Here is a 13961-nt window from a genome sequence, read left to right on the forward strand (position 1 = left end):
GGCCTGTGTTTTTCCATGGAGCAGAAGAGGACTGCAGGCTGGTAAAGGACAGCTGCCAATAGTATTTACCTCTAAGTGTCAGTGAGCAGGGATACTGAAAAGCAGCGAGGTCCTGTGTCATTGCTGGCTGCCTGGTAAAGAGGGCAGCCAATGTCTGAGTCAGTGTTCACTAAGCCACTTCTCAAACAGATGCTCACCCAGTTTTCAGGCACTTGCTGGAGCAAACACACGGCATCTGTCCGGCTGTGTCCGTGACACGCTGCTCTCCCAGCAGGCACTGGGTGACACAAAGCCATTAGAAAGGTGGACACGATTGTGACCAACAACACGAGTGGAAGCTCATGGAAAGTCAGTGTTAAGCAATAGTGAGTTAAAGATTTTTTGACTAAGAAGTCAATGAGATAAAAAGTCAAAATTTTATTTTGTTTTGATTTTTTTCTTTTTGATCTCCATCACTGCCTAAACAGAGCTGATGTTGTGTTTTAGTGAATTTGTTAATTTATACAATCATTTATCATCAGAATTTTAATAAATTTGGTTTTATAAATCTGACTCTGCAAGTCAAGTTTTTCACTTTTGGCTTACTTACCACAAGTGAGTTTGTTTGAATCTCTTTAAATTTCATAAACTGACCTCCATAACTAAACTCAGCTGAAGTCGACTGATTCAGTGAAGTCCAGAGTTGGGCAATATTTCACCAGTCTTGAAACTTTATGTCAAGAGTTAAAGCTAATGCTAACATCTTTGACATAGTAGCCACTGATTGTAAATACTGAAGACCGTCATCACGCACCAAAAGAGCCATAACAGACCAGAAGCCAAAGCCTGTCACTACAGACTGATTACTGACTGGTGCAATGGCCCTTGTTTGCAATATGCTTTCTGGGGATTTCAAGCTTTGCAAATTGTTTGAAGAATGAAACTAAGCAACACTGACCTTAAGAAAAACAACACTGCTGCACAACCTCAGTAATTCACTTTAATATATTCAGCATGAACAGTTCTTTTCTTAAAAAAAAATTTAAAAAATCAAAAAACACAATGCTTTCTTTCCAAAAGCAATTTCATATTCATTTGATAATATTGTTACTGCAATTCCATTTGTAAGATAAAAAATATTTGCTTCCATTAACCTGAAGAGCTAACATCCATTGTCTGCTTCAGTGGAAAAACACTCCGCTCCAAACGGTCCACACATGTACACACACACACCTAATAATAGTGGTTGTACCTACTTGGCCTTGTTCCCTGTTGCCACAGTTAATCATTTCATTAGCAGGATGGAGGTTTACTAAGAGACTCTGCACTCATAGTAACAATAGCAAAGGCTTTCAGAAAGGCAGATGATCTTTTTCCAGTTTTACAAACTTTGCCTGTAGGAAAAATTTCAGCCTTGTTTTTAAACTCCCTTCTGAAACTTTGTTTTCAAGGTCGAGGCAGAAGGCAGAAGACACAACAGTGCGCTCATTGTTCAAGCAGTGTCTGGCAGAGGGAACAGAAAGCCACATTACTGTTTTTTCATTTAAATTAAGCCGTCGATTACAGCAATGATTAGTCAATTGACAACCCTACCACACGTAAAGTTCAGGCCCCCGTTTGTGCTTTAAAGGGTCTGTGCAGTGCTGTGCTTATGAATCTATGAAACTGAAGTACATTGTTTTGTTTTTGTCTGGCAACAGCCACACAGTCAATGGTGTGGCATAATTCAAATTTTGCAAGGATTCTTGATAAGATGCTTCAAGTCTTGAGAAAAAATGTTAATGTCACAGTTTTACCCCATAACTTTCATTATCCAGCATTATCTTGTTTTGAAACATCTGTAGCTTCCTGTAAGGCACGTGTTACTGTGCAGAGCTCTATGAGAGCTCTACGAGAACTCTGCATCAACAGGTGTTCATTTTGTAATGAGTTTCAAGGATTGCATTGCATAAGCTTTACGTATGAATCATTAATACAAGCTTGGTGTCACAGCTGTTGCATAAGCTCTCAAACAAAACGCTCCTGGCATACACAATGGAAACATTAACTGAAATGGATGTACTTTATGTACACATGCAGGTGAGTGAAACAGAAAAAACTAAAGTAAAAACCTGCAACTCTGCTGTTTTAAAGTTGGATTTTGATAAATTGCTTGGTCAGGCCCCGAAAATCTACTCAAGGAAATAAAAGTCATGCGGAAACAACAATAAAAATTTCCATGTACATTTAATTAAAAGCCCAACGTGGCCAACCATAGTCATGTATGTACAAACTCCTTCATGTCAGTGTATGTCCACTCCTGAGAGCCGCCCATCTCAAACAAAAGCAGTGGGCTATCGCATGATGTCAGACTGCTGTAGTGTGCGGTCCGTTGCGGAGCAACTGATGGCTCGTTATCAGATCCAGTCCATCACATTCAGCCCTTCATGCGGTTGGAAAACGAGCACTTATACAGGCAGAAGGCCTCTAACGGACCATTAAACCACACACGATATCCCCCCACTGGAACAAGCAGCCAACTGCTCCTGATGCTGCTGCATTACATCACTGCATCAGTCAAAGCCCTAATACTGTTACTGCTGAGACATGACAAACAAACTTCAGCACAGTGGGACACTCTGGGAAAAAAAAAGTGTATATCGTTTGGGAGGGGGCAGTGATCAATAAGACTGATCTGGGGCTTTGCAACTTGCCCTGCATGAAACAGCTATATTCTAAAAATGAATAAAGCTTCAGAAAATGTAATGTTATAAACTCTTATTCAAAAACGGTAACAAAAACAGATCTTATGAAGAGCAGCTGTTTTGTCACACTAATATCCAGCACGTTTTTTCTCTGTACAGGCAATATAATTACCCATTAAAATGGACCGAGCAACTGATTTACATAACTAAGTCAGCATGACTGTACTGCTAGTGTACTGCAGCATCAGCAGCTGCAACACTCATTCAAGACTAATGCTGCACATTCAGATGACATAGGCATCACTGACATATCCAGGTACTTTCATCCTGGGCCTCATCAGCCAAATGCTTTGCTCACTGATAGTCATAGGAAAACCACTCTGTTCTGTCATACTGGCAGTTCTGCAGCCACAGCGGCTGTTAGAGAAGAGGGAAAGTGAACGCCATTCTGACTGAGAAGGCTACAAACTTCCTGTAAACTCGTGTGCAAGGACGAAGGATCACAAAGGTGTCGTACATCATCAGATGTTTCCAACAGACGTAAGAGAAGGGCAGCCCTGGTGAACAGGCCACACAGGGTGCTGTGGAGACGCGGGTCCACGAGGAGAGCGAGCCAGGCTGGGGTCAATGTCTCACCTAGAGAGAAAAGAAATAATCACGCTGTAATACAGAGAATTTCATCATTGCATATAGATTTGTCAAACACATTCTCATATCCAGACTGATAATCTAATAAGGTACCTGGCTGGAGCTCTTTGCACACTGCAAGGTTCTCCAGCACCTGTGCAGCACTCTCCTCTGCCCATGCACTCAGGCTCTGTGCCAAAGCAGGGGATTCCAAGTATTTCTCAGCCATCTGTAGCAGATAAGGCAGAACATGCGCAGACATCACAGAAGGCTCTGCAAACACATTGGCTTCATCCTGCTCATACAAGGAGGAACACCTGTGAAAGAGAGCAATGAAAACAAGTGAGCAACACTAAAGGAAGATCTGTTAAGTGTATTGATTAAGAGAGGTAACATACCCCGTCTGCGAGGCCTCTCTCAGCACAGATCTGAGGTCAGGCTGAAGCTGGTTAGACAGCAGCACCTCCAGTGTGCCAGGAGTATCCCAGCATTCCTCCAGCAGCAGGTCCAACAGGAGCGGCAGAGCCTGGTTGACCTGCATGAAATAGACGCTCCTCTGGCTTTCTCTTCTTCTCGCATGGTGCAGCATGGAGGTAAAACAGGCCGCTTTCATCCTCACCTGCTGGCTTTGGTCCTGCAGCAAGTACAGGCCTGTGCTGATCAACCTAAATCACAAAGGTTCAACAGGTTTAATTTCTGCTCGTGTGTGTGTCATCTGATTGACAGCACGCTAACTGATTTCCTTCACACCTGCTCATGGTGGCAGCGCTGAGTTCTCTCAGGCTCATGAGTGGAACTCCTGCCACACACAGAGCTTCAGCACATGCCATCCTGAGCACTTCCGGGGCATCCGGGGACCGCTGGTGCTCCAGGATGCTACACCAGCGCTGGAACATGGATATCTTCAGACTGATTTGCACAGAGATAGGGAAAAAAAGGGTCAGAACTGCAAGTAGAAACATTTCATTATGTGACTCTATACTGGGAAAAAAAAGAATATAAAACAAGTCAAACCTGGAGTCTGGCCACTGGGAAAGCAGCAGACTAACAGCATATAGAGCCTGGGACAGAAACTCTGGGCCACCTCGCTGCTCCTCCAGGTCCCTCAGCAAGAGATTCAGGCACTCAGGTAGAACTGGTTCCTCCAGTGCAGCTGACTGAGGAAGATGCTGGGGTGCAGTAAAACCACCTCCAGCCATTGCGACTCCCAGGGCTGCGAGGTAGGCCCTGCGGTACTCCACGCTGCGGCTCAACAACGCCTCCCTCAGGTTTGACTGGAGATCAAGAGAATCACCACAGTCCTTAAAACTACTTCTGTCAAATGACGCCTTTCAAGGCCAAACTGGCATACCCTGACTGGCATTATATAGGAGATGCAGAATCAGAAATCAACATCACTGCATATTACGAAGAAAAAAAACGCCACTAATATAAAAAATGACATGTTTGCCAAATATAAACAACTATGTCAGAACAATAAAAAGCATGTTCAAACAGAATCTGCTTTCCTAGTTGAAATGATAATCCCATTCTCTTTCTCTTCTTGTTCATTACTTCCAAGCTATACAACAACAGGGTCCTCTAATCAAACTAAATGACAGAGTAAGTGCCAACAAACACTGTAAAATAAATAACTAGGCCACATGAACAGCAGTCCCTGCCTTTACCTGCTGTCTGTAGATACGCAGTGTAATATCTTATCAAACTTATTTAAAAGGGAGTCAATTAAACACTGAACAGGACACACATAAGAGGGCAGACTGGGTGGTCCAGATAATGCAACATGCTGGGGAGTTTATCTAAGTGACCTACATGACTAACAAATGAAAAAGGGACTGACATCCTCTGAACTGTACTTAAGTCGCCATGATTACAGAATATAATAGTTTACAGACACACCCTTTCTAATATCAGGGGTAGGGAGTGGGGGTCTCAAGCCAGATTTCAGCCTAACTTGGCATTATATTTAAGCCTATCGTTGCTTCCCACGTTTCCTCTCATTGTGTTCTAAGAAGGCTGTTACGCTCAAAGCTGTTCGACAGGTTTTTGGAAAGGTTCTTATGTTTGTGCTGAAGTCTGGAGAGCAGATCCTGTCTCACCTGCAACACCCTAAGGATCACCTCTCTCAAGCCGCTCTGTTGTGAACCCCGCCCGTCCGCTGCCCATGTGACCAACGAGAGCCTCACATCAGGGCTCAGTGCAGAGAAGCTGTCCCAGATTCGACATGCCAGTGTTAGATCTGCACACAGAAAGTGTACGGCTTGTTGGTGGAAGGATGACAACCCAATCTATAGTGATGAGAGAGATAAAACATTAGAAGAGATATCTGCCGGTGATGGGGTCCTGCAAGAAAAAAAAAATTCATTTAATGCTCTAAAAGCCTCAGAAACCTGCTTCATCAGGACTGTGTGGCTAGCTGGTGGTAATTTGATCATATTTGATTGACAACATAAAGTTAGAAAATACAAACTGTCTTCATATTTTGGTGTAACTGTTGCTACATTCTGCACAGATTTTTTTCAGACACTTAAAACCAGTGACAAGAGCATAGGCAAAGCGCACAGGAAGAAATATCTCATATGAAATAACCCAAACTCAGAAACTCAAAAAACCTCAGAACCTTTGCTGTTTTGTCTATTTGTGTATGTATGAATAAAAGGCTTAAAAGTCTCCAAGTCCCCCTACTTTTTTATACATGTGTGTCACATACCTGACGTTCCTCTTGAGATGTCTGAAGGTCGTGCATAAGTGTGTCACTGAGCTTTGACAAGTAGGTCTGGCAGCAGAATCTCCTCAGTGACTCCGCCACTCCGAGGTAGGCGGCTCTCACTAGGGGGCAGCGCTGAGCCACAGTCACCAGCCACAGCGAGTCATCCATCCTGCTCAGCACGTCACTCAGGTCAGCTGAAGGGGCACTGGGCAGAGAAACAGAGAGCGAATTCAAAGCCTGAAAGTGTCTGATGAAAGCATAAACAGCTCTTTTAAGTCTCACCTGTCCGTGCACAGAGCTCTCTCCAGAACAGCTTTGATCTGCAGCAGCTGCCCGTGGAGGCGGTTGTGACAGCAGCGCTCCTCTACACTGGGCAGTTGAGCCATGAGTTTGATAAGGATGTTCATGTACTCTGAAGGGGGAGTCATGGCAACCAAAGCCTTCGAGGCCATGACTCTCACACTGTAAATAGGGCTGGCAGATAGCTGGAGTAAAGGAGGCAGGAAGTCTGACAAAGTTCTGGTAAAGGAAACCCAATGAAGACAAGAAGTTAGTCACATAACTTTCCGTATAAAGACCGTATAAACTCAGTGTACACGTACAAAACTTAGTGCTTCATCACTGCTTTGTATAAAGTATAAAATGCTAAGCTATTAAAAGGAAAGTTAAACATGTTGCATTCTTGGCCTGAGTTGGATGAAGAAGCTTTCATCAGCAGCAGTTTAGCTAATCTTAAAATACTTCACATAAAAACAGCTAGCCTGGCTGGGCCCAAACAAAGTCCCCCGCCAGCAACTCCGGAGCTCAATACTGAACACGTCATATCTTGTTTGTTTGATTCATACAAAAAGAAATGTAAACATAACAATTCATGCTTTAATGGGGAGCATTTTTTAATGCAATTTTTCATTTTTATTAACAAACAAGATATAACGTGTTAATGTAACATGGTGGATTTTGTTTATTTTGGGCAAAGACAAACCGCTGTTTCCCCCACTTTGAATCTATACAAGCTAAGCTAAACTAAGCTAACCAGCACTGTGTAGTAATATGCAAAAAGTATTCACTCTGTTGAGTCTTGGACACCAGGCTGGAGCTGAGCTAGCAGAGTGAGGATGGGGTAGAGCGAGGGCTGGAGGTGTAGCTTGGCCTCATTAGATGGACCCTGAAGGTCTTGTGCTGCCCCTCTCAGCTCCCCAAGGAGGAAGGGTTGGAGCTCAGGGTAATGGAAGAAGAAGGCAAAGGGGGACATGCCATGCTGGGCGGGGCCATCCTCTTCACTGCTGGGCCGCTGGCCAAGCATTCGCGAACACAGAGAACCTGAAAACGCATTTTAATAACTATAGTATCAGATTAGAGCTGAAAAAAATAGTTGAGACAGAACGTCATGTTGCAGAGACTATTTTAACAATTGATTAATAGTTTCAATCAATTTTTAAACAACAATGCCAGTCATTCACTGGTTCCAGCACCTAAAATGTGAGTATTTCCGATATTTTTTGTCCTCTGTAATAGTAAACTGGTTACTTGAAACTGATTATGGCTTTGGCTATGGACTGGATTGCGGGTCAGACAAAAGGCTCCATTTGACTATGATAATGTGGCTTTTGTGAAATTGCAATGGGAATTTTTTTTTTATTACTTTCTGCCATTTTATAAACAAAACAATTTAGCAATTAACTGTATAAATAATGGATTCATTAGATTAATCGATAAGCTCGATTATTAACTTAATCCTCCATATGACCATTACAGACAAAATGCAAAGCTCTAGATGTGCTGGTGTCTTACTGTAAAGTTGCAGGGCAGCATTCCTCATGGCCCAGCAGGGAGAACTGAGCAGAGTGAGTGACAAGATGGCTACAGCAGGAGCAAACTGAAGAACAGCTACTCCCAGACCTGAACCACGCACCAGGGCCTGCAGAGTGTGGACCGCACACACCTACAAGTGAAAGGACAGTAACGTTTGCGCATCTGTGTTTGCGTAAGACCGATATCCTCCCTGTTGTTGCTGTGTCTACGCACCTGCGGCAGGTCCAGTGTTTGGTCCCAGTTCTCACGCAGAGGGGTCTTGGCTGTCTCCAGTAATGTTTGCATACTGTGTGATAACAGTGATCTTGCTTTATTGGCCTCCCCGGCTGACAGGACACACAGGATAAGCATAGGCAATCCTGCAGCCCGCCGGGTCACAGATGTGGAGCGAGGAGACTGCACTACCTGCAAGCCCTAGAAATAAATATAACAGTAAATATATCTATAAGCCAGCATTTCAGCATCTCCATTTATTAATGCAGAATACACAGAAACACAACCCACTTGTTTCAGCATGTGGGCCGGGATATCCTTTATCTCTGTATCACTGCTGCTTAACAAAGAGGCACAGAACTTGGTGAAGCCCACACAGCATCCCTCTACTGCCCCCTGGTGGACAGAAAAATGTTTTTGTTTTTCTCGAAATGAATTTGGTTCAGGCTTAATGCTTCTGCACAGATTTCTAAAACTTACCCAGTGACGGCATTTGAGAAGAATATTTTTGAATACTTTCGATGCTCTCATTAGATCCTCTTTCGTTAGAAGGCACTTGCTTGGTTTGGATTCAGAGAGAATTTTTTCCACCAGACAACCTAAAAAGATTCCGATTTCCTGGTAAGAAAACACAGAGCAAATAATATTGAGAAAAAATACACAAACACACAGCAAATATACTGAGTTGAAATGTCTTCCGCGATGTTGAGATATCCAATTATGAATCTCATTGGTGTATATGGTTCTGTTGTACCTTGAGGGAGACCCAGCAGCAGGTGAGAACGAGGCTGTGCTCTTCAGATAGCAGGATACACTCCTCTCCATCCCCTTGGCCCCCTCCAGAAGCCTGGGCTATAAGAGAACTGATGGCGTTTCCCATATCGCAAAAAGAAGGAGGGGCATCTGCAACAAAAGATGTGCAGTGTCATAAATAAATCTGAAATGTCGTCAAATTAATAACCTAAATCTGTATTGTTTCTGCATGTTGCTCTATCATTACCAATTTCAGCGGCGCAAGCGTCCAGGTCTCCGTACAAAACACCCAGCAGCAGCAGAGAGATATTCTCCAACAGGCTTAGCACCTCAGTGGTCAGACTGCGGTCGAGTACGTCAGAGACACTGTCAGGTGCCTCAAGCAAACACCTCTGAAGAGCACTCAGAACACCTGGAACATAAATCAATACAGGATTATGTAAAGCTAAACATCATCTGAGGGAGATGTGGGTGGTGTAGGTCTTAGGTCTCACCATGTATAGGCTTGGTTCTGGCAGCAAGCATCATGTCAGCCTTGGCTGTCAGATAGTGCTCCTCTAGCTCCTTCACCAGAAATCTGACCATGCAGGAGGCCTTGGAGTTACTTCCACTGCTGACAGTAATGTTCCTGTTCAGCCTGCAGTCCTCAGGCTGGTCTTGTGATCTACAGGTAGAACAACAGCTGAAAAATGCCTGTCTTTAGTATCTGTTATTCTGAAAGAGGGTATGTGGGAGGCGAGTCTCACTTCTGAAGGAGGACTTTCATCATCAGCGCTCCCATCTGAGCCTCCTGCACACGAGGACTGCAAAGGAGCTGCTTGGTTCGTGTGAGCAGCGCTGCAGCAACATCATCGGGAAAACTGGGTGGGAAAAACCTCAATAGTAACCCGGCTGAAAGTTCTCGAATCTGTAAAATAAAAGAAACACTTTGAACTATTCTAACCTCAACCTCAATCTGTAATTTGAGCCATATAAAACAAAGGTGACGCAAGTTAATGCAGCTCTACCTCATTTGTAGAATCTTCTAAACAGCTGATTAGGACCAGCTGCTTTGTCCTGCAGATGAAGTCCCAAAGTCCTCTTTGTTGGGCACACTTAATAAGAGACCCCATATTTGCTGCAAAAATTATTTCATGAAGTTCATTTAAATTCCAAATGTGGACAAAATGAGATTTAAAAATGACTAGTGCTATAGATTAGTGTGTAGATATTCTTTTTTAATTAGGTTGTTCTCCAAACTGACCTGGAGGTTGTCCCTTCTTTTTGTCTGGGCTCCAGGTGTCTGTGCAGGTCTCCAGCACCGCAGACAGCAACAGCAATGCAGTCTTCTTCCTCTGATAACTGTGTCCTGGTGCCAGGTAGCTGTATGGAAGCTGACCCAACCATTCCACAAACCCTACATTTTATACAAGAAAAGGTTTTGCCGAGCAGATAACACTTGATATATTAAATAAATCAGAACTTTAGAGCAATTTTTAGTGCATTTATCTCACCTATTCCCTGCTCCAGTATATCCTGTTCGCCCTCTGTGCACTCGGCATCTCCTTTCTTTTTTCCCTTCTTTCCTTTGAGATGCGCCAGGCAGCCGTCTCTGATACGAACCAGAAATCTCTTCACACCGGCCTGAAGGTGCTGTCGAAAAGGCGAAGACTCACAGTTAAAGTTCTGAGGAATAAACATCCTCATTATTGCCATCTCCTTGGTCGTTGGAGTGTCTTTGGTCTTTGGGCTGCAGCAGATGACGTTGAGAGCAGCGATACGGACTTTGTCATCTGCAGATCCTAGAGCTAGCTCAAGGGTTTCGAGAGCTGAGGTCCCCTGCAGAGCCCACAGAGAGGCTCCGGTGGTGGCTCGATACGAGCTCATGATGCAGGCCCAGGCGTGGAGGTGGCCGGGGACGAACGGATCCAGAGAGGCCAGCAGATGATCCACAGCTGAGGGGAAGACTTGAAAGGTGCAGGGTAATAAGTGTGTTGAACTGTTGTTCTGCAGAAGGGTCACATCAGATGTCAGCGCCTCATGGAGGGCAGGCCGCCAACGCCTCGCCCACTGACGGGCCAGATCCTGCTCAGTGTGCGGAGCAGACTTTTGCGAGCCGTCGCAGAGCTCTCGTCTCTGCTGCTGGATGAGACACTTGTAAAGCTCCGAAGCACACGGTGACAGGTGATTGGTCGACAAGCACTTCAGCAGGTGACTGGGCATTTCAGCATACTGATCCAGCACCTGATCGATTAAAGAAACATGCACCAAAGTCATCATGACCGCTTCAGACAATATTCTAACGGTATTCACCCTGTAATAACCCTTAGGCCTCACCATGTCAGTACCCAGATATGGCAGGAGGGCACAAAGGCGGTGATATTTGGCTTTGGCTTCCCAAGGTAGTTTGATTATTCGCTGAAGTAGAGTGAAATAAAGAGGCCTCTTTGTGTCACAAAACTGCTTGGAGTCCATGTCATAGAGTTCCAGCAACAGACTAAAGGCTCCACGCACAAACTCTGACACACCTTCCACCTGCCAAAGCGCAACAAGACAGACGGCAGTGAACAATTCCACAGCTCCAGCAATATGTCTTTAAATATGGAATATGGAATACACTTCTTAAAGATGAAACAAACTATACATCAAGCACAACTTCTTAGCATACAGTGCTCTATATCCTGTATCATTTGGCTTTAAAATGAAAAAGTCAAATAAATTCTTAAATTTTTTTGCCAGGCTTTGAACTGCAGTAATTGAACAATGATGATCTGACTCACTGGGCTTTCTGCATTGGACCACATAATGTGAATGAGCTCTTGCTGCAGGCTGCCGTCGTCAGGCAGGAGGCGAGCGCCTGTCGACTTCCAGATATCAGCCAGACATTCCTTCACTTTCTTCAGCCACAGCGTTAATGCTGCAACAGCGTTTCACATTTTAATAGGCGACATTACCATTTAAGGACATGAAGAAACAATGTGGACATTACTCACCTTCGAAGGCAAAGTAGAGGCAATCCAGCTTTTCCTCGCACAGACCACAGACCACAGGAAACAAACCTTTCAGCAGCACACACGTCTGGGAAGAAGGAAACGAAGGAATTGGTCAGTAAAAGCAAGTGCCAACAAAAGCAATAAGCATTTTGAACTTCAGCTAGATTTACGTCTGTGGCATCCATGTGTGAACTGAGCAAGATGTGAGGTCGACAGCAGGTCAGGAGGCCTCTGATCACAGCCAGCCTGTCCACTCCGTCCGTCTCTGCAGGGCTGCACTGTACCTGGAGGGCACCAACAGTCAGCAGCCAGGGCTCTGGGAAATAAACGGGAGTAACAGGTATTCTGTTGGGAATCTCCAGGCACCCACACCCGGGTGTAGAACTTGTAGTGTAAATAACATTCATGATTTTTGGGGTGCGCACAACAGAGAAAGAAAGAGGATTTAAAACAGACCAAATCTATTTACATTTTGCCCACGGGACCCCACATCAAGTCTTGCTGCTTGTCCACCAGTGCTCGCGGTTACTCACCTGAATGTGAGACTTGCAGCAGACTCCAGGCAGCAGCTCGTGCCGCTGCGCTCTCCGTTGCCGTGGTGATCAGCATGGCCACAGCGGTGCCTGCCAGAAAACGAGCGTCCCTGTTGCAGCACTGCAAGACAGGACACAGCGACTGACAAGAAGAAGAAAAGGTAACAACTTACCAGACCTCCAATTTTAGAGTGACTGACTCAGAACTATGAATTAATATCTAATTAGAAACCTGTCCAAGTATTATGTCCATAAGCGCCTGTAGGATCGTCTGCACCGCCGGGGCCCTGTGCTCCTTGACCCACACAAGAGGAGCCACTTCACTGGACAACAGCTGAAATATCTGCAAGCACACCTGCAGAGATCAGAGATCAGAGATCACAGTTCTCACGTCAGCCACAAAGATCTCACAACAAGTCTGTGATTAACAGAACAGTCCGATTCATCGCGCTCTCCGGGTACCTTGACAGCAATGTAACACAGCGGTCCATCTCTGAGGGATTCTTCTCGCAAGACAACAGGGAATAATTCGGACATTTTGTTCAGCAAGGACAGGTACGACTCTCGGCACACCTCACGACCAACAGCGCTGTCTTCCAGGAACATACAGGCTGAAAAAAGATGAAAGTAAATAAAATAAAAACTTGCATTTAGCGATATGCTGTAATGACACATCAGTTAGCCAGCACCAACCTCTCTGCAGATCCTCATAGGACAAGATCTGGAAAGAAGGAGTAAAACGGTAAAAGTTACCTACGGTGCAAATATATGTAAGATCTTGGTGAAGTGAGAGCTCTGTACCTGGTCAGTTTGGACTATGGAGTGCAAACAGTGATGGGTTTCTCTAAAAACCAACTGCTGGTCCACCTTGGCCAAGTGTTGCAACATCTGTCAAACAAATGTGAAGTTACAACGAGATTCCCTTTTGTTTTAAGGGTTGTGCAGCGAACAGAGATGTTGTAAAGCTGACCTGGTCCACTTTCCGACAGGCTGTGGAGATGCTGACCATCTGCAGCTGCATGGAGATGAGGAGCCGGACAAGAAGCAGGAGGTGGTTTTCCTCTAAAACATGAAGCTGCGCCTCTGGGATTCGTCTCAGCAGCTGGACAGCCTCGTCCAAGCAGCGCTCCTTGCATCTTTTAACGCTACTCCTGTTCATGAATCATGCAGGCGTAATTACTGACTTATTATCACGCTTCATTTAAAATGGGACCGACACATTGTTGTTCTCAAACATGCTGAGATTACAGATACCAACCTGGAGGATTCAGACAGTTTATCAGTGAAGACCCTGAGGGTTTGCCTGACATTTTCCGCTGCACGGTCCTCGGAGATCACACAGTCTTGAAGACTTGTCATGAGGTCTTCAAACGAAAACATCGTTATGTTAATCCCACTGTAGAGACTGTGATGTTGGCAGACACATTGGCAATGTGCTGATACTCTGGTCACGTGATATAACTTTAACTCTACTCTTCTCAAACCAGTATTAAAGCGGCATGCTGCCACCTAGAGGTCAGTTTTATTTATTTATTTATTTTTTCGAATTAAGACAGCTAGTCCAAAGTGCAAATATCAGTGAAGAAGAAAGTATGTTAATGAAGTATTTTTAAATAATTTTAATTTTGTTAATGATTTTTTTTTTTAATCAGTCACATCATTCAAACATATTATTATT

At 44.4% G+C, this 13961-nt stretch overlaps 1 protein-coding gene across 2 annotated transcripts; it reads right to left on the reverse strand.

The window, feature by feature from the left end:
* Positions 1–969: 969 nt before the first annotated feature.
* si:ch211-225b11.4 (thyroid adenoma-associated protein homolog) lies at positions 970–13751 on the reverse strand. Of its 2 annotated transcripts, none has more exons than XM_046387402.1 (31): positions 13542–13751; positions 13254–13434; positions 13085–13171; positions 12977–13004; positions 12746–12894; positions 12516–12638; positions 12284–12404; positions 11921–12066; positions 11751–11835; positions 11538–11674; positions 11095–11292; positions 10272–11001; positions 10022–10174; positions 9786–9895; positions 9525–9685; positions 9273–9442; positions 9026–9190; positions 8780–8928; positions 8506–8643; positions 8317–8421; positions 8026–8226; positions 7792–7942; positions 7068–7320; positions 6283–6519; positions 6001–6205; positions 5390–5578; positions 4305–4564; positions 4041–4199; positions 3689–3955; positions 3405–3607; positions 970–3299 (listed from the first exon to the last, which is right to left on the reverse strand). In XM_046387402.1, exons 1-31 carry the CDS (start codon positions 13661–13663, stop codon positions 3052–3054), a joined length of 5631 nt encoding a protein of 1876 aa, XP_046243358.1. In that variant the 5' UTR covers positions 13664–13751; the 3' UTR covers positions 970–3051. The 2 variants fall into 2 exon arrangements, 1 of the variants encoding a protein (XP_046243358.1); XR_006843236.1 differs by having other exon boundaries at positions 3158–3299; positions 3405–3519.
* Between the last annotated feature and the right edge of the window lie 210 nt (positions 13752–13961).

Source organism: Scatophagus argus, chromosome 4 (genome assembly GCF_020382885.2).
Source record: "Scatophagus argus isolate fScaArg1 chromosome 4, fScaArg1.pri, whole genome shotgun sequence".
NCBI lineage: Eukaryota > Metazoa > Chordata > Actinopteri > Scatophagidae > Scatophagus > Scatophagus argus.

Excerpts from the sequence above, each read along its gene's own strand:
- si:ch211-225b11.4 (XM_046387402.1), bottom strand. The coding sequence starts at position 13,663 with ATGTTTTCGTTTGAAGACCTCATGACAAGTCTTCAAGACTGTGTGATC. Across the intron at positions 12,895-12,976 it reads CTATGAGGATCTGCAGAGAG|CCTGTATGTTCCTGGAAGAC; the intron begins GTTGGTGCTGGC and ends ATCTTTTTTCAG. Across the intron at positions 6,520-7,067 it reads GGTGTCCAAGACTCAACAGA|AACTTTGTCAGACTTCCTGC; the intron begins GTGAATACTTTT and ends TTCCTTTACCAG.